Source organism: Cololabis saira, chromosome 2, assembly GCF_033807715.1.
Source record: "Cololabis saira isolate AMF1-May2022 chromosome 2, fColSai1.1, whole genome shotgun sequence".
NCBI lineage: Eukaryota > Metazoa > Chordata > Actinopteri > Beloniformes > Belonidae > Cololabis > Cololabis saira.
The window spans coordinates 17,958,255-17,982,447 of NC_084588.1; the positions used below are offsets into that span (position 1 = coordinate 17,958,255).

Genomic DNA, 24,193 nt, shown 5'->3' on the forward strand with positions numbered 1-24,193 from the left:
TGTGTGTGTGTGTGTGTGTGTGTGTGTGTGTGTGTGTGTGTGTGTGTGTGTGTGTGTGTGTGTGTGTGTGTGTGTGTGTGTGTGTGTGTGTGTGTGTGTGTGTGTGTGTGTGTGTGTGTGTGTGTGTGTGTGTGTGTACACGTACGCGTGGGGGGTATGGGAAATTGTGTTTTTGATTGTTATTTTATTCTGCATGTAAAGCACCATGTGTTGCATTTATATTGTATGATTTGGTGCTATATAAATAAATAGAGTTTAAGTTTAAGTCAACTTTAAGGCTGATTTATGGTTCCGCGTTACACCAACGCAAAGCCTACGGCGAAGGTTGTGCGTCGATTTAACGCGGAACCATAATTCAGGCTTTACTGTATTTGTTTTCTTTCAGGGGATCTGACCAATCACAGGTCAGAGTGGGCGGGGCCTCTCCCGCCTTCACGCTGGCCACGCCCCCTGGTGGAGGCCCCGCCCCCGTGTTCGAGGAAGGAGCAGCGCTTCAAACACACTGATTAGCGCCGCAGCCCCCTAGCTCCGCTCCGTTACCGACCCCCGTCCCGCAGCTCGTTGTCGGCTCCCGGCGGATGCACGAGTAGCGGTTTTGCTGGTCGGGATTGCTGGTGCGTCAAGTTGTTGCTGGTGGCAGCCGGTGGCGGTAAGTTAAACTAGTGCTAGCTGATTAGCCGTAGCCCGTGGTTGTTGTGCTAACGCGAGAATCTGCTACATAACCTTGTCGAGCAGACACAACCGGGAATTCATACCCGTTCCTATTCTCCGACGTTTCAAACAGTTAGTTTTGTCCCCTCGTCCCAAAGTGGAGGTTTCCGCCGCCAGCTGCAGCGTCGACCAGTCCCGGGGCTAATGGAGAGGCTAGCAGCTAGCTGACAGGCTAGTGACATGTCTGCTGCTGCTGCTCTCCGCTCACTCCTGCCCGGCTCTGCTCTCACACGGGACTGCTGATCGGGGGGGGATAACTCTTTGTTTGTGGGGTACCTCTTCCTCAACTTGACCTGATTTTGGTGCCGTTTATGCCAGGTTTACAGAGCAATGTGTTAGCCCGCTAGCAGCTAGCGGTCCTCTTAGCTAACTATCTAACGTGGTCAAAATCACACTCAGACCATGCAGCTGAGTGGATGCACTGACACACGCGTATGAGTGTTAAATCATCTGATATGTGCCCTGCTGGTCGTCAGCTGCGACCAGGCTGTGTTTCTCTCGGTTCTTCTGCCATCAAGGGTAATGTCAGTGAAGGGTTTTTCACTCCGCGGAGTCCTGCTTTACTGGAGACTTTTCAGCCATAGGCTTGCGAGGAAAGACCCGTGCCATCTAAACGGTAAAGTGCGCATAATGTGATAACTTTTTGCCACAAAACCCCAACGCAAGGACTAAAGTCAATGCAGCTATCGGAGGCGAATGCGCACAGCTCCAAGAGACGGAGCGGGGGGAGGGGAGGGGCGGGGCTACGCGGAGGGGGCGGGGCTTCACCAGGCTACACAGTGGGAGGGGCGTGGTCTTATCGGGCTACACACAGGGAGGGGCGTGGCTGTAAACGGAGGGGGCGGGGCTTCGCCAGGCTACACACGGGGAGGGGCGTGGTCTCGTCGGCCTACACACGGGGAGGGGCGGGGCTATATACGAAGGGGGCGTGGTCTCGCCGGGTTCCACACAGAGGGGGAGGGGGCGGGGCCTCGCCGGGCTACACACAGAGAGCGCCTACGTGCCAGAAAAAAAAAAATGTTCAATGTTCGTTGTTTCAGCGCTACTGTACTACGTTTGTAGACGTTTTTCTATCGGTCGTGTTTGCCTTCGCGTTTCGGTAAAGAATAACCGAAGCTAGAGTTGCTTTAGACGGACACGGTCTCGGCGTCTAAAGCCCGTCCGCTCTGCCTCAGTGTTCTCCGAAAACGGTCTTGTAGGACGAAGCACGACGACTCCCCTCACTGACGACGGTTGCTTAGGGAACGTCACTAAATTATGCTGCTCTGTAGATGTATTTGGAATAAATTGTCAGCCAAAGAACACATGTTTTCATTAAGACGTTTTGTAATCGTGAAATCAAATAATCAGCAGCTTAATTAATTATACACCGAAACTCTGTGATTGAATATTTACTTTAAACCTAAGTCACTTCTTTGCACCTATTAATGCGTATTGGATGATGACCCCTAACCAGCAAACAACAGCCTCTATTTAAAAAGACGGTTGTTGACAGTAAAAAGAAACCAGCTAGTTTGGTGTAGTGAGTTACTTGGTTTTAGCTTTTATTCTTTAAAAATCATGTATTTTCATCTATATGTCATTCGGTATTTAACAGCTGAGTGATATGTATTACTATCGCATAACTGAAAAATAAAAATATAAGAACATACGATGGACTGTTACCTTTCTTGCACAACCAAAACAGTAATTAAGCTATATTTAAAAAAAAAAAAATTCAAGAGGGCTTCAGTGCGCACATGTTTTTTTTTTAATTCACTACATATTAACCATGTTGAAACATAAACACTAGCCTTTCCATTACAAGGGTTCATAAATTCATGTCATCAGATGACTGAAATTTACGATGAATCTTCACTTAGGCATTTATGATGACGTTGGTAAATGCCGAGCAAGCAGTGCTGTTAAAAGCACAGAAGACAGTGAGGTAGATTTACAAAACTTTGGCACGATTGTTTTTCCTTTTTTTCTTATGTGCACATGAAAATTCTGGCCATATTTATGATCAGATTATAACTGGGGAAACAAATGTTTGCCTTCACAAATTGCCCTTTACAGCTTGTCTCTAATCCTCTACCCTTTTTTCTTGTCTGCATGCTTTCAATAAAAAAGGTTGTAGATATACAAAATTATTTTTGTTATCAGCGTGTTATCTTAAAAAAAATGTTTTGTTTGTTTTTTATTTTGATTAGTTAGCAATTATTTATTTATTATCTGTTTGAAAGGGGGGAGGTGGTTCTCTTTTACAAGAATTTTATGTACACCTTTTGCTAAAGTTGCCTTCTTTGCATTGCGGTATGATTTGTAAAACTATCACTGTCTACCCTGACATTTTTTTATTCCTTTTTGTACCACAAAAAAATATACATACTGTACACTTTCCTGAAAAATGCTTGACACTGTTTAATTAAAATAATGTGAAATTGTTAATTTTTCTTCTTTGCTTTTATTCCTCAGCCCTGTTGAGTATGTTTATACAATGAAGAGGCGCGTAGAAGACCAGGAACCAATATTTGCGCCCCAGCAACAGCAATCGCATCGTCCCCCAGTTCAGAGCATTGCAGAAAGCTTTCAGCACCGGGCCCTTGCCCCAATATCTGCCGTGTTAGAGGCAGCTGCAGAAACCATGCAGCCATCAACTGGTATCCAGTATTCCATCCCCCAAGGCTACCAGGTATGATCATATTAACAGATGTCTGTTGTGGTATTTGTGAATTTATTCAATTGGGTCATGCATTAACTTTCAACAAGCAAAACTGCTTAAAAAAAATCTACCGGTATATTAAAAATTAGATAACACAATCTGAATTCAGCTTACAGCAAACTTTAACCTTCTAAATGGAGGCGATATCAGGACCGTTTTAATAATTCTATTTATAATACTTTGGACCCTTGAAAGTCCATGGAGGGCATGGTTATCTGTCATTTTCTTGGATCTTAAAAGTCTACTTTATTTTTATTTTTTTTCCCCAAAAGGTGTCAACAATGCCTCAGAGCACAAGTGGACATGGACACAACAGTGCTGCACCGTATGTTGGTTCCCATGCACACAGTTTAGCCGTGCAGTCACAGGGCCCTGCAGTTGTCCAAGGTCATGTTCACACACCTGCACCCATGTCTTCAACCCAAGGACAGCAGCAGCAGTTTCAGCGATTAAAGGTATGGGTTTCAAAATAGCTTTTGGACTGTATGTTGACATGCGATAAAGAAGGTAAAGAGGAAGAACATAACTGTTTTTTTCCACCCTGAATACAAAAGAGCCACAAAAAATTATTTATTTAACCGACTGCTTGCAGCAAGTGACCCAAATCTGTAAAATTGCTTGCAATAGTTAAAGGGTGTTTTATATGTTCTGGGGACTTCCAATTATTTTATGCTCTTTACTTTGAAGGTTGAAGATGCCCTGTCCTACTTGGATCAAGTGAAGTTACAGTTCGGGAATCAGCCACAAGTTTATAATGATTTCCTTGATATTATGAAAGAGTTCAAATCACAAAGGTGAGTTGTTTTTTTAATTGCCATTTCCTTAACGTTTGAAGAAAATCCTACAATAGCATTTTCTTTCGTCAGTGCAGTCAATATTTGTGGATATAACTGTGGACCATTATTCTTGCTGTTTCTACAGCATAGACACTCCTGGAGTCATCAACCGTGTGTCCCAGCTCTTTAAAGGCCACCCAGACCTCATTATGGGTTTTAACACTTTCTTGCCACCTGGATATAAGATTGAGGTTCAAACCAACGATCTAGTCAACGTGACCACGCCAGGTCAGATCCACTACATCACTCCGCAAGGTGTGTCTGTACAGAACATCCCTGCAAGTGGAGGACCCAGTCAACCCCCAAGCCACCACCAGCACCAGAGTCTGCCACAGGCTGGCTCACAAACTACCATCACTCCACCTGTTGCAGCCCAGCCTGCTCCAAACAAAATCAGCAAGGTATAGTATATTTACCACTTTATCAGACGTTGTGTGCTGTGTTCTTTTTAGACACACTAGTGTTTTCCATTCGCCTGTCCAGCACTTTGGACCATGTTGGTGTTTTTAAAGTGCTTTATAAATAAAGTTGACTTGACTAATCGCGTACTTGCACACTTTTGTTCCTCTAAACAGCCAGTTCAGTCTCCGGCCCATACACCCACCAGCCAGCCCAATCCATCCATCCCATCTTATGCCTCACCACGCTCACCGTCAGCTCAGTCCCACACCCCTGTCAGCAGCACACCGTCTAGTGGGCCAGCTCTTCAAAACAACCAGCCAGTGGAGTTCAATCACGCTATAAATTATGTCAACAAGATCAAGAACCGCTTCCAGGGTCAGCCAGACATCTACAAAGCCTTTCTAGAAATCTTGCACACATACCAGGTAAAAAAAAAAGAAAAACGTCTGATATTTTTGGAGTTTAATATTGGGAAAACAGTGTTATCTTCAGCCATTACTTTTTTTGAATAATCCAGAAAGAACAACGGAACGCCAAAGAGGCTGGTGGAAATTACACCCCGGCGCTGACAGAGCAGGAGGTCTACACTCAAGTGGCAAGGCTTTTCAAGAACCAGGAAGACTTGCTCTCAGAGTTTGGACAGTTCCTGCCTGATGCTAATAGCGCAATGGTGAGTGTCTGAAAACGTTCAGAATGCAGTGCCTTTTAGCTGCAGTTTATCAAACTAATACTTCAAAACATCTCAAAATGTGCATCTTTTGTTTCATGAGTTTTAAATGTCAAAAAACATAGATGCATCACTAGGGGTTAGTGCAACGTTTTTCAACATTTTCAGTGTCTCTATGTAGCATTAATTGTCACGGTGGGTCAGAATTATATGGTATCTCATTATCTACAAAATTAAAAACTGTAATCTAAAAGTTTGTCATTGTAAAAATGTGTCAATGTGTTTGCTGTTTTTGTTTTGGCACTGTAAGTAAATTAAATGTAAGGAAAATCTGTTAGTTCAATCACTTAAATACCAACAAATGTGATGCAACTGTGTGGGTGAATGTCCAGTCACCTCTTCTTTACTTGCTCCTTACACAGTCTTAAAAGAAAAAGTTGACGGTAAGTATACAACTTATAAAGTACCTACTGTTAATTATTTTTTCTTAACCCAGCTACTGGGGAAGCCGACACCAGACAGAGCAGAGTCGGTCCGTAATGATCACGGTGGCACAGCAAAGAGACCATTACTGAACAACAAACAGAGGCTGAGTCAGAATGGCCTGCCAATCAGGAGACCTGCTGGAGTGGGCAACACACCCCTTGTGAAGGTACACCTCATGCTCACTCTCTTCATGAATAAGTCTAAACCATTTAAACAATACCTTGAAAGAATTGATCGAATCTGCTTGAAATACACCAATATATATATGTCTTCCTCGAGAATGAGTATTAAGTCAGCAATTCTTATTAATAGTTTTCAGAAAAAGATGGTACGTTTGAAGATAGCGTTGTGGTCATGAAAACATAATTTGATCAAATATATAAATAAAGCCCAGAATGTCAAAACTACAAATGTAAAGTAAATCATTTTGAGAGTCTGCAAATATCTCTTTGTTTGTACACTTTCAGAAGAAACCCAAAATCATGGGGAAAGACCATGGCATGACTGAGGTCGGCAAACTCAACACCAGCACTGAAACAATGTTCTTTGAAAAGGTCAGTATTTTTGTATTCATCAGCTGTATCGCTTAAATATAAGGTTTTGCAAAAACAGTATGAAGTTGAACATTAGTGAGGTAATATGAGTTATATGATGCAATTCTGTCCACAGAGCGCCACTTAGCTTTGCTTTTGTTTTTCTCACTGACACAGGTGAAGAAGGCTCTGCGGAGTTCTGAGGCATATGACAACTTCCTGAGGTGTCTGCACATTTTTAACCAGGAAGTGATTTCTCGCACTGAGCTGGTCCAGTTAGTTATCCCGTTTCTCGGGTAAGTCTGTTTTTATATCCATCATAACTGAAGATGAAAATTCCATATTCTGTATTCTGATTTAATTCAGTGTAAAACTCAAAGTTTCCTATCATACTTTTACAACTTTCTGGTGTTCATCTTCAGCATTCATTAGAAAACACTACTAACTTTAACATATATTGTGGGATAATTGACAGAAAATTCCCAGAGCTTTTTACGTGGTTCAAAAACTTCCTGGGTTACCGAGAGTCTGCGCATGGGGAGTCGTGCTACGTTGAGAGTTTACCCAAGGAGCGATCTACGGAGGGTATCGCCATGGAGATTGACTATGCTTCCTGCAAGAGGCTGGGGTCCAGTTACAGAGCACTGCCAAAGAGCTATCAGCAGCCCAAGTGCACAGGAAGAACACCACTGTGTAGAGAGGTTTGCAAAGTTTCATCTTTACAGTGGCGTAGTAATATATTACTTGAAGAAAATTTGTTGGATTTTGTTTGTTGTTTTTTGTTTTTTTTATTACCCCAAGTTGATCAAGTTTGAGTCATCGTGCTTGGGTGGGGGAGATATGAAATCTTATTTTAGTTTAATTCCAGTTAGCTCTTCATGCCAGAATTTAGTCGCATGTTAAAGATGAACTGAATATATTGTTGCAGGTCCTGAATGACACATGGGTGTCTTTTCCATCATGGTCAGAGGATTCCACTTTTGTGAGCTCCAAGAAGACTCAGTATGAGGAGCACATCTACAGATGCGAAGATGAACGCTTTGAGGTGAATATATAATCCAGCCATACATGTTTACACTATTAGTTTTATCATTTCTTTCTCTTTTGCTCACAAGTCAAAAATTCCACACAGCTTCATTTTTAGGGAAACTTAACAAACATATCTACTGGTAAGTTCATTAAACAATCTCTTTATTTTGACCATCTCTCCATGCAGCTGGACATAGTATTAGAAACCAACCTTGCCACGATACGAGCCCTCGAAGCGGTGCAAAGGAGACTTTCTCGCATGTCGGCGGAAGAGCAGCTGCGTTTCAAGCTGGACAACACAATGGGTGGCTCGTCAGAGGTCATTCACCGAAAAGCTATCCAGAGGATATACGGAGACAAAGCACTCGACATCATTGATGGACTGAAGAAAAACCCTGCAGTTTCTGTCCCAATAGTGCTGAAAAGGTAAAGTCTTTATAAGCAGACTCAAAGTGTTTTACACTTTACCTAATATTTTGTTTATGAATGCACATTGATGATTACAATGTAAATGTCATTGTTTATAGATTAAAGATGAAGGAGGAGGAGTGGAGAGAAGCCCAGAGAGGCTTCAACAAGATCTGGCGGGATCAGAATGAAAAGTATTATCTGAAGTCACTTGACCATCAAGGCATCAACTTCAAACAGAACGACACCAAACTACTGCGCTCCAAGACTTTGGTCAACGAAATTGAGATGTTATATGATGACGTAAGGGGAACTTTTCTTTTTGACAATGACTGTCTTATATTTATATATTTTTTTAAACTTAATGGCTTGTAAATAGAAATAGTTCTAAAACAATTGAAATACATGAAAATTCCATCTAAACTGAAACTAATTGTTGTTTTGCAGCGTCAGGAGCGTACCTCAGAGGAATCTGCCACACAGGCACCAAGTGGGCCACACATGACCCTCACCTATGATGATAGCCAAATCTTGGAGGATGCTGCCGCCCTCATTATCCATCACGTGAAAAGACAAGTGGGCATCCAGAAAGACGACAAGTTCAAAATCAAACAGATTATCCACCACTTGGTCCCCGACCTTCTGTTTGCACAACGTGGCGATCTCTCCGATGTTGAAGAGGAAGAAGAAGAAGAGGAGGACGAGGAAGAAGACATGGAGATGGAACAGGATGGCCCCAAGAAGCCCAACGGTCTGCCAGGCAGCAGCAGCTCCTTGAAGTCCAAGCTCCTTTTCAGCAACACGGCAGCTCAGAAGCTGCGGGGTACCGACGATGCCTATAACTTGTTGTTTGTGAACAACTACTGGTACGTCTTCCTTCGTCTTCACCAAATCCTCTGCTCTCGTTTACTGCGGATTTATGGCCAAGCCGAGAAGCAGATTGAGGTGGATTCCCATGAGCGAGAGTGGGAAAGGGAAGTGTTGGGGCTGAAAAGGGACAAAAATGAAAATCCAGCAATCCAGTTGAAGATGAAGGAGCCAAGTAAGTAATAAGTGCTCATTCATTCATTTGTGACAAAGCTTCTACACTGTCAGTTTGTTACTCAACTTATTTTGTAAAAGTTTGTGGTGATGCGCTGGACTGCAATAAATTAAAAATATAATTACAAGTACATTTAAAAAAGGTATTGGATCATTTAGAAACCAGCAAATGAAGCTTAAACGTATGCATGTTCCCAGAACTACGGATCAAATGGATGGAAAATAAACCATATACAACTTATTTTGATGGAAAGTCAATACTCAGGTTACAATGGACAGCTGAAATAAAGACTTTTGAACAACAGATATTGCAACAGTGCGCTCTGGAAGAGCTTTTGTAACGGCCATGTGGTCATTCTTGTTCATGTGCTGGTTGTGGTTATACCACATATTCTCTTTTTGCTTACTAGTATACCACACTTTCCAAAGAACATTTTTCTGATTGGAGATTTTCATTGTTTCCATCCGGTTGCTTTATGCACAAACATTGTCAGATAGAAAAAGAAGGGGAGAAGTTTAAGAGGTTTTTTTGTTTTTGTTTTTTTTCGCCTCTAATGCAGTCCAATACACCGCCACTACTCTACAACCTTTATAAAGTGTCATGTATAATATTTAGCAATTTACAGCCCATATGAACTTAACACATTTTTGTTTTTTTTATCTGCAGTGGATGTTGAAGTTGAGGACTATTACTCAGTGTTTCTGGAAATGGTGCGAAATCTTTTGGATGGAAACATGGAGCCAGCTCAGTATGAGGACTCCCTGAGGGAAATGTTTACTATCCATGCCTACGTTGCCTTCACCATGGACAAACTAATCCAGAGCATTGTCCGGCAGGTTGGTATAGTTAAGATTTATATGTTGTATATGTCATTTAGTTCAAATTCAAACATTAAGTAGGGACAATAATGCTCTTATTTACACTTAGCTTACAACATTCATTTACAGGTTACAAAACACATCTATATTTTACACTGAAGCTCATTTTTTTATGCTGAGGGAGAATATGGCAGTTGCTTATCTCAAGTCTTACTGGGGCTACTGTTGTCACTTATATTTATTGTGCTATGCAGATAAAAACCTTTTCATACTTAATTTGCTTTTACAGCTCCAACATCTTGTTACTGATGATGTATGTGCGCGTGTAATGGAAATGTACCTGAGTGAAAGTGCCAATAAAGGCACAGGGGGCACCCTGTCCACACAGGCATCCAGGGCTACTGCAGAGGGGGCCTACCAGCGCAAAGCAGAGCAACTTATGTCGGATGAAAACTGCTTGAAGGTACCAAAACCAAGAGATAAATTACAATATTGTATGGCAGTCTTAATAAGCCATAACATGTTTATATACATTGTCCTGTATTTGCTAGGTGATGCTTATAAAGAAACAGGGATCTGTGAGTGTTGCAGTGGAGCTGCTGGACACAGAAGAGGATAATTCAGATGAGCCAGCAGATGCACAAGTAAGAATTAAGTCAAATATATAAACTAAATAAGCTGGGGAGTGTTTACCAGTTATGTTGATAGTTATCTACAGATTTGCTGCCCATCCTGGAGGAATAGTCTCTGGTTCCAGCTTTTGATATTTAAAAATGTTCTGTTTTGCTCATGTATGATTGTACTTATATTATTGCCGTGTTATGAACTGTTGCTGCTGGCCATAAGAAAGTATAAGACCTGGTGATCAACATTTTTAAATAACACTGAGATAAAAGGTGAAATAGTCCAGATTTGAAAAAAGCAAATTAAAGTCTGTTTTAGTGAACTGAAAAGGTATGCATGAGGGTATGAGCGATAAACGTTCCTCCCCTGTTCTGTCCTTCACAGAGGTGGTCAGACTATGTGGGCAGGTACCTGAACTCAGACTCTGCATCCCCAGAGCTACGTGAACATTTGGCCCAGAAGCCAGTTTTCCTCCCCAGGTGAGACTCCAGCCATCTCTCCCTCTTGTCTGCACACTATAAGCTGTGTTCTGAGGTTCCAGTCAGCTGACTCGTCTTTCAACTGTCAACAAGCTAAAACGGCTGCCAAATACAATTCATTTTGAGACAGAAACAAAGGCACTTCAGCACAAGCCTGACTTGCAAAGTTTTGCTGATCACAAAACGTGGACAAAAAGGTTTTGCCTTTTTAGTGGTGGAGAGAAACCTCAAATGTTTTAGGAAATTGATGGTTTACTAAACAATCACAGTGACATGTTTGCAGTGCCTGAATGTCCCCCGCCCCTCCAACTCTTTTAAGAATTCCATCTGCCTTGAACATTTTTCCGTTTCTGACCTCTGCCTCACATGGAAAAATTGCACTTTATAAGGTCATCTTTTTAAGAATGGAATTTATTAATTCGGTTCCTTTTTAATGGAAAATGTTATTTATTAATAATAAGGTTTTTTTTTTTAAAGGTGGTTTTGGTTTGAACTTTTACATTTGCAGACAGATACAAGGAATCGTGGGTTGGATTATTCACTTTGTATTGCACTTAAATGATGGTTTTCATTGTGTAACACACAAAGAAAAGTCACTGAGTTCACAAACTAAAAGCAAAACAAATGGGTTCCACTTTTTCTGTTTTATTTTTCATCAGCCCCTTTGACCTGACTTTGATAGACTGGAGATCTTGTGTAAAACCTAAGAGACTTTATTAAGATGACAAAGAAGTCATGGATTATCTCTCTACTTTGTCATGCCTGTGTTTGTGATTGTATTCAGATCAAAGGTCCTGTATGTGACTTAATTGCTGTTTGAAACTTTAAATGTTTAAATGTCCATTTGTTTAAGTCTGTTATACTCAGTGTTATGTTTGTAATAATTTACAGTGGAAACTGCACTCCTGTTGCAACTTTTTGTTGCTGGTGAGATTTGTATTTCCACTGCTTCCACAGAGATTAGTGCTCAGAGGGTTTTTTAAAACTTTGGTTAAGTACATTATCTGCAACACTTGTACAGAGGAGTAGGGTTTGAAAATAAAACTATTATCTAAATTGTATGTTCCTATGTTCAGTGTGTTTCTTTCCTGACACCTCAGAGCTATGCATGACGGTGTGTAGTTGTGTTTGCTTTGTTGCAGAACTCCAGTGTTGCGCATATAACCTCTCTGTTGTTGTTTTAATGGTTCTTTTTTTAGTTTTATTTCATTAAGATGGCTGTCCAATACCATAAACATTCTCCAAATACATTTTTAAAACGCAAATCATTCATAGTTTTCTCTTATTTAACCCACTGCATAAATCTGACACGTGATATCATTTATCGACGGGCTCAGCCAAATCTTTTCCTTTTTTTTTTTTTCTTTTTTTTTTTATTATTCTTTGTTTCCCCTTTTCATCAAATCTATGAGAGATCAGCAGCACAAGAAGTCAAAAGAAATGGCCGCTCATTACATAAATTTTCAATGGCAGTGAAATTATTTTCCAGTTGTGTTGGGTCTTCATCTTCATTATCATAACACTCAGTACATTGTTGATGAAAGTATGTACATATTCAATTATTCTCGCCTCGCATTTTTGATTGGTATCTAGTCCGGCAGCGATTGTCTAGTGTTTCTCTCTAACAGTTTTTACTTGAAATTGGCCTCACTGTCATGTCTTTTAAGTGGAGCCCTGAATGCAAAAATAAATGCTTCATGGCTTCAGTCCTCGCTCACCTATAACCCTCTGTGGTAAGTACACATTTAAAACTTTCATTCAGGTGGGGTGAAAGATTGCGTCTGTTATCTGCACAAATCTGGATCAATCAGCAATTATTTTTCCAAGTAAATTTAGATCTGGACAATGTGGCTGTGCAACGGAAGTGCACTGTACAAAAGTATTATGCGTGCTGCCTCTGCTGCTCCTTATAGATCCACATTTCTCATGAATGATTTGACTCCCTACCAATTAACCCAGTTACATGGTGAGTTGGAATGCATGGGTTTTTAAAATAAGTTAAAAAACAGTTATTTCTAATTTGACAATGATTTTCAAGTTTACTTATTCTCATTTGTATTGTGACAGACCATTTTCTTCAGGATTTAAAGCTGCACGGTACATAGTGTCAAACACAATTATATCATTAAAAAAATGTTAAATTAAATCAGAAATTGTCTCTGAATATGATGCACAATCTTGACGTAGAGTGAATATTATTTCCTTTCCCCGGAGGAAATGGTATTTTTCGTGGTTATAATTTTTTTTCCTTTTTTCTTTTGGGATTCAGGAATTTGAGACGGATAAGAAAGTGCCAGAAAGGATGGGAGCAGCTGCAGCAGGAAAGAATGACCAAGGGTTCCTCGGACAAGCCGCAGGACAGCAACAGTGACCTGAAGATGGAGTGCATGTTCAAGCTGAACTCCTACAAGATGGTTTATGTCTGCAAGTCAGAGGACTACATGTACAGACACACGGCACTCACACGAGCTCATCAAGTGAGTACAGAAAGGAGAAAATGTATGTTTTCTATGTACTTTGTTCCAGTGAATCACTAAAACTACACAGGTGTACAGAACTCGGGTTTGTTGTGAATTGTTTTGCTTTTGTTTTTCCTTCCTACTGAGATTATAGGGGGAAATATATTTTTGTAGTTGAATTTCAGAGAAAGATTAGCACAAACTCACTTCAGCTCTTATATCACATACTCACTCACAAAGAGATTTTACACTGAAATATACACCCACATTCTTACATTACTTTCATCATAAAAATACTGTTTTCCTTTTAGCATCTACATCATTGGTGTTTATGTTTGTGTACACCAGGGAGGGTATAGTGGTCCATGTTTTTTTTCCCAAAGGACACGTGTGGCCACTGACTGAACCACAGCCACCGCCATATATCACTTAACAAATTTTGCTCCAGTACAGCAAAGTGTAACAAAAAATCATGGTTGTTTTTGTTAAATGAATGATGTAAAAGTTTAGTTTTTTCTGGCATGCACATTTATAAACATTATAATGCATTATTCCCTTTCCCTGCTCATCTGGTACTTGGAAACAGTCCTTACTTGTTTCTGATAAACCATTCCTCCAACTGCCATAAGATTTTAATTGACTCCCATATGTGGCAGCAAAAAATCAAAAGTGTAAGAACGAAATCACTGATTATTATCATTTAAATGACATTTGTTCAGAGATTGAACAAATGAAGCCGGTCCTGGCTTCATAATGCCTCTGTGTCCCTCGGCAAAGCTTGAGCAGGTGGTTGGGGAACGAGGGGACAAAGGGCAGACCAGTCAAATAGTTTTCTAGTCATCAGAACTTAAATGATGACACGGTTTTTTTTTCTGCAGACCGGTGACTGCTTTTGTGATTTTATGCTAGTGGAATTCATAAGATAAGATGGCTCTGTGAGATGACTGCCATGTTTGTTTTGTTTTATGTCTTTTTCAGTCCCACCAGAGGGTTCACACACGCCTGCACAGACGCTTTCAGGCCTGGCTTGACGCCTGGGCCAAGGAGCACGTGACGAGTGAAATGGCTGCTGACAACCACAAGTGGCTGATGGGAGAAGGACAAGAGGGACTGATGTCCTGCACCACCACCTGCTGCCCCGAGGTCCTCCACTATCTCACCGTTAACAAGTACCGGGTGAAGTACAGGACTCTGTAGTGCAACACATCTCAACGAACTGCTGCAGTTGACATTTTTCCAAAACACACTGCCAGGATGACGTCTCCAACCTTCGATTGCTGGGTTCAGTTGCCAAACAGTTCTGGGCTGTCCACCTGTAATTCAACAAGGACCTAAATTCTTCACTTCTCACACATGATCTCATGAGCTCATCTTTCATGTTTTTATTGCACAGTCTGCAGCCAATGTGAGACTGAAGTTTTACATGTGTCGCTGTCAATATGGAGTAAAAAAAGCATCTCTTTGAACAAGAAAAACCTGGTTCAGATTTCATGAATGACACCCTTAAGGCTAAAAATGTAACCTTTTGTTTGAGGGCCAGATCCGGTAACACCCTCATCTTTACTTTCAGGTAACAAGAACAAGTACATGTTAACTTTGTTAAGATGTGCGTATTTGGAGCTGGAGGGTAATGTGGTTAATTCAGCTGGTGCAAGAGTACTAACACACACACACACACACGCACACACGCACACACACACGCACACACGCACACACACACACACGCGCGCGCTTGCTAGATGCTTGGCATTAGCACAATGCCAACTCTGCTATAATTTATAATTGCTTAAACACTTATTGTAAATACTTGTTAATATCTCTTTTTTTAAGCCATTTGTCATTGATGTGTAGCATAGATTAGCATATATAGTATCGATAATTAGACATAGCAGAATTTTATTAAAAGATGGCAAACTCAACCAATTTTTTTACCAAAGGAAGTCAGACCTTTTTCCTCTTTTTTTTTTTTTTTTTTTTTTTTTTTTTTTTTTTTAATCTGTGGTCTGGCAAATGTGTTGTCCCTAAAGTCTTTGTTAAGTAGAAAAGTTGCTTGTTTTTTTACACGATTGGATTCTTTTCCATGCATTTCTACCTTCAGGCTTCACACATCGATACCACACAAGATTTAAAGAATATTGAATGTAGCTGAGCAACAATTTCTCCTTATGAAAGTTCAGTATACAGTGTGTCAGGTCTAAAGAGTACGTTCAACTCTTTCTTGTATTTAAACTTTATTTAAAGTGTAATATGGTTCCAATCTGTATGCCGGTTTAGTGGGGTTTTTTTTTTTTTTAATGCATCGCCCGTGAGCTGTACATGTGTCGATTTTAATGACCTGTGTTGAAGAGAAACACTGACTGATAAACAGGTCTGCAGATGGCTGTCAGTCATGTGACTTATGTACAGTTAAAGGATAAAGAAAATGAGCAATAATTCCTTCAGTCACCGTTTATCAAAGCTATAAGTTTGTATTTCTTACGAGAATACAAATGTGAATATTGTATACCCTTAAGAGGGATGTTAACTGAGGATTTTAAATGCCTTTTCTTTTCTGCAGTTTAATACATTTATAAATTGGCTCTTTTGACAATGTAGGTAAGATTTGATGGAGTTAATTACCCATCACACTAAATGCTGGACAGTGAGTCTCACATTAAAATTATATGCATGAGTAACGGGGCTCTGTTAACTCAAACGTAAAAACTGTGAGTTCATTATGGAGCGTGACGTGGGCGGGGACGAAGGAAACAAAACACAAAGGCAACACTCAAGCTGCCTGACAAAGTGTCCATGTTCCTGAGCTCCACTGGAGATAAGTTATCATTAACAGAACCAGATGCAGACAATCTTTCAAAAGTTTCATACCTGCGTTTTTATTTTTATATTTACTGTGTATATTATAGAATAACACAGGAGGCTCTGGGGGGCTGATTGTACATACAGATCTTGTTTGTACCTCATCTAATGTTGTCACTTCTCTTGACTTTTACAATGTTGTACATGAGTGTTAGTTTGGTGTTTGGCATTAAACTATCCTTTGAGTAGATAGAAACTCAACTGACCACTTCCTGTTTTTATAGGTATATAATCCTGAAGTCTTTTTTATGTTAGTCATTTGACTAAAAAAAACAAAACTTCTGCAGCATATAAATATATATTGAGCATTTTTATTTAGTTTTTTTTGTGACAAAGCAATGCAAAGCGATTGTTGAGAATGCCTCAAAAAATGATATACAAAAGGGGGAAACTAGTCATTTGTAAATGAAGATCTGAGTTAGACAAAGATGCACCGTCCTCCGAACAGATTAATAGAGCGTTTACGGGAAGCTTCTGACGCTGGCAGGTTGTTCATATTTTGAAGAAAATGGACTTCTGCTACGCTCGTACGTAGATCCGCGTGCAGAGGACATCGTCTGCTCCAAAGATCTGAAATGACATTTCGAGGGTAAAAGACAATTATATCCCACTTCAACAGGATTTGCATTTTGTTGCCATGCTTCATTGACATTATTTTATGTACATGATTATTTTTATATTATTATTATTCCTATTATTAGATATGACAGGACACAAGTGGGCAGGAGTCAAAGAAAGAAAGAAGGTAGGGATCAAAAGTAGCACAGGCCCTCGTCTGGATTTAACCCATAGATGTTGTATATGGTAAGTTTTCTCTATATTTCAAGTTTTTATTTTTATGACATATAGTCTGCTTCACACCAGTTTTTTTTAATGTTTTCTCCTGGTTTTATCTCTTTTAAAAATATCATCTTAAAGGGTCACTAAGCTCATCACAGTGAGAGTAATAGAAGTCAGACATAATGGGACTTTATTCCTCTCGCAGCATCTTCAGGCCTCACATACTCTGGTGGTTTAAGACTCGTGCCCAGCTGTCTCATCTGCAGTGGAAGCTGTTCTACTTTTGTTACCTTTTTTTCAACTCTGTAGAGAGCTCTCATTTTGCTAATCAAAGTAGGAGTGCATCATTTTTCTCAATGATGTTTAATGCAGGACCCTGGATTCACTTGTTGGCCTCATTGTGGAGAGGCAGTTTTAATCTGTGGACTTTAAAGCCCCCTGAGGATGAGAATTACTGCTTTAGAGAAGGTTTGGGTTTGTTTTTTTATCCTTACAAGAGTAACTCATTACTTCAGTCAATCATGACATCAGCAAAGCCTTTTCACCTCACATGTACAAACTGTGTTAGAAGCAGTTGTGACTTTATTCTAAATCACCTCAATTCAGGTTTCTATTCTTTGCAGCATGTTTTTGTGTAATGAAGTGAAACTGGCTGTCGGGTGGGTGTGGCCAAGGCCGAAGATTTATGAGCCTCCCGGAGGCATAGCAAAAAGGGTAAGTGCAGTGCTAAACATCATCGTTATCTCAGGCAACGTAGTGTGGCAGGATAGAAAAAAACAAAACAAAAAAAACAGGCAACTGCATCTGGGAAGTGGTGTGGGAGACATTAATTGGAGGTAACACCAGGATCCACTGGGATGATCAATGAGGCTAACTAGAGCCCAAGTATGGGAAAGAGATATGAACCCAGACTTCATCACAACCACACGATTTCACCCAAATGCAAAAGTCCCAACAATACGAGGCTCCATTTATCTCTTAAAATCAATATTTTATGGTCTGAAATACAAAGGAAGTGCATGAGATTGCTTTCATAGTCAAGTAAGACTATTTCTTCCCAGAACACACACAAAAAGAGAGGATCTCCTCACTGGGCATTATAGTCGGCCCATTTTCGCTCACTCTGAGTGCAGTAGGCCACCTCCATACTGTCCTTGTTACGCTGCACTTTCGCCAATCTCTTCCCTGAAAGTATTTCTCTCAGTATTTCAAAAAAGCCCTACAGAAAAGAGTGTCCCCTTTCTTAAATCTAAGGCTTTATGTACACATAGGCTAAGAATAACATGGTAGCATGATTTGAATTTGCACAAACATCTCATACCAACTATGGAGCATGGTGGTGGAGGGATGATGATTTGGGCCACACAGCCTGTCCACCGTGCAGTCATTAAGACACACATTCACTCCTCTGAGCTAGAGTAGTCTAGCCACCGATGTGAGTTTTGGCTGAAATGAGTTTTTGCAATCATATCAGTTTACCTACAACAAAACGACTAGAAAGGAAAAGAATCGGGGTGTTGCAGTAGCCAAGTTCATACCTAAACCTCAGCCAGATTACTGCTCAGTAAATGTGTTCATTAATTATATACAACATTAAATGGTAATGAACAGATTCATTAAGCATGATGCAGTTGTGGTTCAGGAGGTGGAGCAGTTGTCTGCCTTTCGGTCAGTTGTGTAAGACAATAAAATCAAGACTATCAAAATTAAAAAAAATATAAACTCAGATCTTTAATATCTGAACTTCTAAACAACACTAACTTTAGGGAATCTGTCTGAATTCTTGGTCCATAACTGGTGTTAAAACTTGTGATTCTTCCTTTTGAGAAGTCAGGTTTTTCCCCCCGTGATTCACTCCCACATACCTCTCAGATTACAGTCTATCACTCCAACATGAACAGACACACATGCACAGCCTCATCTTGAACAAAAACAGATTTTAAGCTTTGTTTTAGATTTGAAAACGTGCTTTCAGTCCAAATTACAGCCTCTCCCAAAGCCTCTCCTGATTGCCTACTAACTGTGAGTCACAGTGAGCAAAAAGATCTCCATCAAAGCTTAACTGGACACGGCTTCTTTCTCTTTTTTTTCCATCCATCTGGCCAGTAAACCCAGACCAGATGTTTACAGCTTTGTTGCAGTGATATCTTTCTTTCTTCTCTTTTTACAGCCAGAAACTAAAGCGAGACCTGTTTTTGACTGATGTACGACCCTAAGGTGCTTTGTGGGATTCAGCAGCAAACATATGGCAGCACGAGTTTAATTCCTTTTAAAATATAGAAAATGTGTCTCTGTGGAGGCCCAGAAAAATGTTGCCACAAACCTCAATTAAATTAAATTACTGTGTATTATGATGCGCCATTACGCAAATCTGTATCTAGCTAACTATGGATTCAGTTTCTGCTCAGGTTGCCGTCCTGGCTGGAAGGTAAAGATAAAGAAACTAAGACAAGATTGATACCATTGATTGTTTATTTAATCCATAGAAGAACTGAGATTTCATGGTTGAGTCTTTTCTTGATTAAGTTATTAATCTTTTGGTGTTTAGAACAACCACGTGATTTGGATTTGTCCATAACCTGCTCGCGGGCCATTACGTCACTTAGGCATTCTTACTTGCGTTGATAATGTAGCATGGGAAAATACCCACAAAGGTGGAGCTCCCCAGTCTCCATAAAATAGACCTCAGGGATCCTCTGGAACTGGTTTGTCCAAATTCACATTGACAGTACAAAGAAAAACTGAAAATATTCCCATTGTGACACCAGGGTTTCACAGATGCATATTTTACTAAACTTGCTGAGAAACTCGACTGCTTAAGTCATCATTTATAAAAAGGTTTTGGTAATGAGCCAATATCTTTGCAAACGTTCCCAGGATTCATCCCAGCCTTAGCTCGTCTCATAGCACCACATTAAAGATCAGCATGCAGCTTTTAAAATGTGTGTTTCACACAGTCCAAATTTGAGAGATGCATCTTTAACGGAGGCCAACTCGTCAAAGAGCCAGGCTCCGTCTGCAAGCAGCTGCACAGCTGCCGGCTGAACGTTTGGTACAGATATCAGGGAGGAATCCACATTCTCCTCCAACACTTGGAAAGTCTCACTTCTTTAACAACTGTTTTTTAACACAAAGTGTGGTCCCTCCATTTAGCCAGACCCTTGTTTTTTTTACTGGCTGGAAAGAAAAGTTGAAGCACTGAATGGCCCATGTGAATAAAGAGGGTGATTTCCAAAACTCACACCTCATCCCACTTAGTAAGACATCCAAACATCTGTTGAGAGATTTTGGTCATTGGAAAGAGGATCCATGCGACTCGGGGGGGATGAAAGTGTTTGAAAACCACAGCACAAAAAAGCAAACAAAAAGGACTTCAAACAAAAGAGGTGATACTGAGGAGTCGTGTTCAGAGTGCAATCCAAGTTTTAAACACTGCCGTTCTTTTGAAGCACTTTCTTATCTGTCCCCATATTTTATCACTAAAGTAAACTTGGAGAAAAGGAGAGAAAAAAACAAAACTGCTCACCAGTATGAGTTCATCCCCTTTGAGTTCTCGGCTCCAGAAGGTCTTCGGGCCAGTCCCGCTCACCAGAGTCTGTTTGCAGTAAATCTTATTTTCGGTCTCCCACGTCGCCAAGCTCTGTATAAAAAAGAAACTGACACTTTAATGTGGTTGTGAGCATTTACCCACTCAGTTTTACCTGTCATGAGTAAAATGTAATGATAGCCATTATGCTACTGCCTGATGCGTCTAGGCCACTGGAGTTTGTAGGACTTCTGCTTTCAGTGCAGCAGGTCACTTAGCAGGAAACCAGAAGTCAGTTAGCAGGAAGCTGTGTGTGGTTACACTGCATGGTGTGGTAAAGCAACTGGGGATGCATTCAAGAGCTGCCTCAGATATGAAAGTTGTTATTTCTGTGTCTTCCATGATGTTAGGTGCAAGAAAGGCAAATGAATATTTCAAAATAGAAGTTTAGAGTTGTGCACATCCCAGCGTGACTGGTAGATTTGGTTACCTTACACTTTCTGCCATCCACCGTCTCCTCGTTATACTCTTCCCCAATGCTGAAGCTGATCTCTGTGGTTCGGACTGTGGTGGAGGTCTTTATGTAGAAGTGCTCGCCGCTCTGTTTTATCTCCACATGGGGCTTGGATGCAGCCGCCCCCGCAACCTTCCTCAGCATGGCATTCACTCCTGAAATCACAACAAAGCACCTGTAAGCCCACAGACAGTGCAATATTAGATCAGGCGGGTGAGTCTGTGGAAAAATGGGAATCACGCAGTGACGTGAGTCTCAGACAAGGTGTTTCAGTTCCACCTGTCAACGCTGTACGGGAGTCTCTGTCTCCTAAAGCAGACATTTTTCCTGTCTGCTTCTGGCGCCAAAACGGGGAAAAATCTGTTCCTGCTTTTAATAAAAAAAATGGAACTTGGCTTCATTAGAGTTAATGTAAACTGTTTGTGCCACAATGGAAATCATCACTTTTTAAGTTATCAGGAAAAGAAATTGAGGCATAGGCTGTTTGTTTTCATACTTAAATAAAAAAAAAAAAAAGAAAAGTCCACCGGCTGCTGCAACTGTGATTGTTATCAGCAGATGTTGCAAATATGGAGGCTGCAGTGACAAGGTGATGAGGGGGAGGAATGTTGATGCCCTTTTGCTTTGTTTAACTCTCCTGTAGATTGTGATAAATCCTGTCTCCAAATGAGGGAAAAACTATTAACCATCTGTCATGCAGTTGCGGTGCCAGCAGTCAGATGAGCTAATGGCTCATTTTGTTTCCATTTTTACATTCATGTGCTCAGTTAGTGCGTTTAGAGTATGACTTTGGTATTTCAGGAATAAATTTGTCCCCACACTTTAGTGTAGAAAGCATTTGGATGATTAAAAAAAAAATTATTTAATCAAAAATGGTCCTGTCCTACTGTTGCCATTGTCTTCAGTTGATGCATGATACATGTACATTTTTGTCTCATTTGCAGTTTTTTTTACATTTTTTTTTTAGATCTGATAACTTTTAATTCCAATCAACTCAACTTGCTTTTCTAAATGACCATTTGATTTTTGTTCCAGGTACATTTGTTATAAAGTACATTCCTGGCAGATTATTCATTTCTTTTTCCATCACTGGATCATGTTGGAAAACCTCCCTAAAACGCTCCTTTTGTAGAATAAAGAGAATAAATGTCCTCACCCAAAGCTTTGAGCAAGTCGTCGAATTTCTCGCTGCTTTTCATTTTCCAGGTGCCTGTAAAATTTGCCATTCTTTTTTCCTCTTGGGGTTTTGGTTTTATGCGTGCCGACGCCTCCTGTCCTCTGTCTCCTCACTGCCTTTCTTTAGGCTCTTTTCCTTTTGTCCATCCATCCATCCCTGTGCTCCCTCCCTCAATTCCTCCCTCTCTCTCTCCTCCCTGTGTGTAATGATCCACACCGCAAGCCAAACCCCCTCCACCTCTGCTTCCTCCTGAGACACACACACACATTACTGTGAGAAATTGTCTTTAGAGATGTCTTTTAGTGGAGATGCAGTTGGACGGTCGTATCTGTAATATCAGTCACCTGTTCTCACTGGAGTTTAGTAGTAATGTATTGATGTTTTTTCTTTATTTCTTAATAAAGAATAGTTTTATCAGTGATGATTCAACCCTGAATGAATATCAACAGTCAAAACAGCTTCTATCTTTCTTTTTTTTACTTCTTTGACTGTTTTAAAGTTACTCATAATCCAATAAGTTTGTGTTTTAATTTAATTTTGGTCCATTTCAGAAAAATTATAAGTCAACCCTCGTCTATGTTGGAGCAGTTTGTCCTCCAAATAGTGTTTGAGATCCTGGAAAGTTTGTTTTTATTTAATTCCCTCTCTCTCTCTCCTGTGAAACCATGGTTTTATCTACTTTTGAACTCAAATTAACTTCAGAACACATTTTTCCTTCAACAGTTTATTTTAGCTCCCCAGTCTTTGTTTTTTCTTGCAGCTTAACATTTCTTCATCCACGTATTGAGGATGAGACATCATCTTTCTGAAGCCTGTTTTCTCACTGCATTTCCTTTTTTCAAATTGTCTTTAAAATGCAATCCTCGTTTCGATCCAGCCACCCCCCAATCACATCCCATGAGAGTGAGGGGCCCTCCCTCTAACCCCGGCCAAGTCAGATTTGTTCCCATGTGACGGGCCCTCATCAATCTTTTTGACAAAGTGCCTTCCAGACATGGCTTGATAATGAATGCATAGAGCAGAGCTGGGGCGCACTCTGTCATCCCACCAGGAAGTGTCAGCTCAAAGAGGGGCTCTGCCATCCTCGCCAGGCTCCCCTATTTGTTTCATTCATCAGTCGATTTGTCCGTCCGTCTCTGGGTGGGTTTATCTCAAAAAGGGAAAGTTTGTGTTTGGCTGTGGAGGGAACCGTTTGAGGATGCACACAAGCCAGGAGGAAAAGTTGTGCACAGTTAGAGTGATGCCTGCTGCCATCTGTTGCTCACTTTGTGAAAAAGTAAATGTTTAACAGTTAAGGGAACGTAATGGAGTTTTCAATCTGGCTTAATATTTTAAAACATATTTGTACTCCTTGGAAGGAAAACCTCCCAAAGTGCACTTTTGGATTTGAAGAAATGATAACTTCTTAAAACAGTAAAAGTTGAGTTGTTAAATACAGGATGTTTTGGGTTTTTTCCCCCAGCATATTTAAAACCACACTTTTCAGCGTTCCATTCCAGGCTGAGATAATTGCCTTAATCTGAAATTTTGCACATTTTCCACTCCAGCAAGCAAACCCTACAAAATTATCTGCAGGAACGATGTGTTTAAACTAAGTGGACTTCCCTCACTGGATTCTTTCATCTCATTATCTGACCAAGATAATGAGATATGACCTTTGGTGTCAGAACGTCGCCTTCGATAAGATGTATGGACGCCCCACGGTTATGAGAACATCAAGGAAAAGCATTAACTCTCCAGTGACAAAAAGAAAAATCACATTTTCCCTCAGTCCTTATCTGTGTAAAGAAGTCCCGGTGGAGAATTAAGGAACACACAATATTTCTCTAAACGTGAAAGTATATTTCAGAAAAAGATATTTCTCAACAGGCTAACTGTAAAAACCAAGAATATGTTCTGAGATTCTTTTAAGGCTCGTAGTGTCCTTGGGCAAGACACCTTACCCACCTTGCCCAGTGTGAATGTGTATGAATGTGTATGAATGTTTGATGGTGGTCGGAGGGGCTGTTTGGCACGGAATGGCAGCCACATTTCTGTCAGTCTGCCCCAGGGCAGCTGTGGCTACAAAACGTAGCTTACCACCACCAGAGAGAATGTGTATGAATGAATAATGGTCTAAGTGTAGCACTTTGAGATTCATTG

At 40.5% G+C, this 24,193-nt stretch overlaps 2 protein-coding genes across 2 annotated transcripts; one reads left to right on the top strand and one right to left on the bottom strand.

The window, feature by feature from the left end:
- Positions 1-477: 477 nt before the first annotated feature.
- On the top strand, positions 478-16,332 carry LOC133459265 (paired amphipathic helix protein Sin3a-like). Its single transcript, XM_061739141.1, has 21 exons — positions 478-649; positions 3,169-3,385; positions 3,688-3,870; positions 4,103-4,209; positions 4,337-4,652; positions 4,827-5,078; positions 5,171-5,323; positions 5,817-5,972; positions 6,274-6,360; positions 6,517-6,635; positions 6,815-7,040; positions 7,268-7,384; positions 7,556-7,794; positions 7,896-8,079; positions 8,224-8,818; positions 9,485-9,654; positions 9,926-10,099; positions 10,188-10,280; positions 10,645-10,739; positions 13,009-13,216; positions 14,177-16,332. The coding sequence occupies exons 2-21, from the start codon at positions 3,191-3,193 to the stop codon at positions 14,393-14,395; spliced, it is 3,888 nt and encodes a 1,295-aa protein (XP_061595125.1). The 5' UTR covers positions 478-649; positions 3,169-3,190; the 3' UTR covers positions 14,396-16,332.
- LOC133459274 (cellular retinoic acid-binding protein 1) lies at positions 16,069-22,201 on the bottom strand. Its single transcript, XM_061739152.1, has 4 exons — positions 22,031-22,201; positions 20,851-21,029; positions 20,361-20,474; positions 16,069-16,624 (listed from the first exon to the last, which is right to left on the bottom strand). Exons 1-4 carry the CDS (start codon positions 22,098-22,100, stop codon positions 16,574-16,576), a joined length of 414 nt encoding a protein of 137 aa, XP_061595136.1. The 5' UTR covers positions 22,101-22,201; the 3' UTR covers positions 16,069-16,573.
- Between the last annotated feature and the right edge of the window lie 1,992 nt (positions 22,202-24,193).